At 70.3% G+C, this 1,295-nt stretch overlaps 1 protein-coding gene across 1 annotated transcript in view; it reads left to right on the forward strand.

The window, feature by feature from the left end:
* The window catches only part of RNF123 (ring finger protein 123), a 42,800-nt gene that overhangs the window by 31,410 nt on the left and 10,095 nt on the right, over positions 1 to 1,295 (forward strand). Inside the window, exons 13-14 of the mRNA XM_015568281.1 lie at positions 5 to 106; positions 1,197 to 1,295. Of these exons, the coding sequence (XP_015423767.1) occupies positions 5 to 106; positions 1,197 to 1,295 (201 nt within the window). The remainder of the gene's footprint in view (positions 1 to 4; positions 107 to 1,196) is intronic.

Consider the following 1,295-nt stretch of genomic DNA (forward strand, 5'->3'; position numbering starts at 1 on the left):
GTAGAGGCCTACGTCCCGCCCCAGGTCTTCTACAACGGCAAGGTGGACTACTTCGACCAGCAGCGCCTCGGGGGCCTCCTCTCTCACCTCCGCAAGACCCTCAAAGGTGCGTGCGGCCAGTGGGGGAGCTGGTTGGGGCTGGGTGGACGGAGCCGGCTTTGCGGTGCGTGCTGTGCTACCTGTGTCCACTAGAGGGCACCCGGGCACCGGCCTGCGGGCGGGAGAGGCTGCTCTGCCCACTGGCCTCTCGTCTTGGGTCCAGCTGTCCCTTCCCTGGAGCACCCGCCCCACCCCCCGGGGGCCTCTGGAGCCCTGCAGTGAGGCGGGGCACGTGTGCTGACAGAGTGGGGACCCTGGGTTCAAAAAAAACCCACTGGCCTCGTCTTGGGTCCAGCTGTCCCTCCCCTGGAGCCCCCGCCCCACCCCCCGGGGGCCTCTGGAGCCCTGCAGTGAGGCGGGGCACGTGTGCTGACAGAGTGGGGACCCTGGGGTCTGGGCGAGTCCTGGGGCCGGAGTTGCTGTCTGAGCTGTTTGGAGGGGTGAGCACGAGGCTGCAGGGCCCCGGGAGCCAGGAGATGAGGCGGGGTGCAAGGGCAGCGCCTCCGGGGACTGTCAGCTCGCTGCTGGCAGTGGGGGAGGTCGGGCCGCGTCGTCAGACGCCCCCTCTGGCTGCCCCTGTGCTTTGAGGGGGGTGAGGGCAGGGGAAGGGGACGAGTGGCCGGTGTGCAGGCGGCAGAGGTGTGGGGAGGCCGGCGCAGAGGAGCAGGGATGACCTGGCTTCTTGCCAGAGGCTGTGGGGATGGGCCCGTCGGGAGCGGCGGAGGCTGAGGTGATAGGAGGCTCGGACGGCAGGACGGGCCTGGGCTGGAGGCAGACGGGGCGGCAGAGGGGGGACGGCCTGTGGGAGGCCGGGCCTGGGCGGGCGGAGTGCGCTGAGCAGAGGCGTGGGCAGCCTGGGCCGCCTTTAGCCTGTGGGGCAGCAGGAGGAGCAGTCAGACGCGGGCAGGGGAGCATGAGGTCCCGGGAGATAGAGGGGCAGGGAGGGTGTGATGGGTGCCCCCTGCCACCAAGTCTACAAGACTGAGTCCTGGCTGCACAGGGAAGGCTGCTGGAGGACGTGCAGGGTGAGGCGCAGGCCCCTGCCCAGCGTGACCCTCGCCCGTCCACCGGGCTGAGAGCCCTGCCTTTCCTCCCAGACGACCTGGCGTCCAAGGCCAACATCCTGATCGACCCCCTGGAGCTGCAGGCGGCCACCATGGACGACCTGGATGAGGACCAGGAGCCGTCCCCGGCGG

Source organism: Myotis davidii, unplaced genomic scaffold, assembly GCF_000327345.1.
Source record: "Myotis davidii unplaced genomic scaffold, ASM32734v1 scaffold663, whole genome shotgun sequence".
NCBI lineage: Eukaryota > Metazoa > Chordata > Mammalia > Chiroptera > Vespertilionidae > Myotis > Myotis davidii.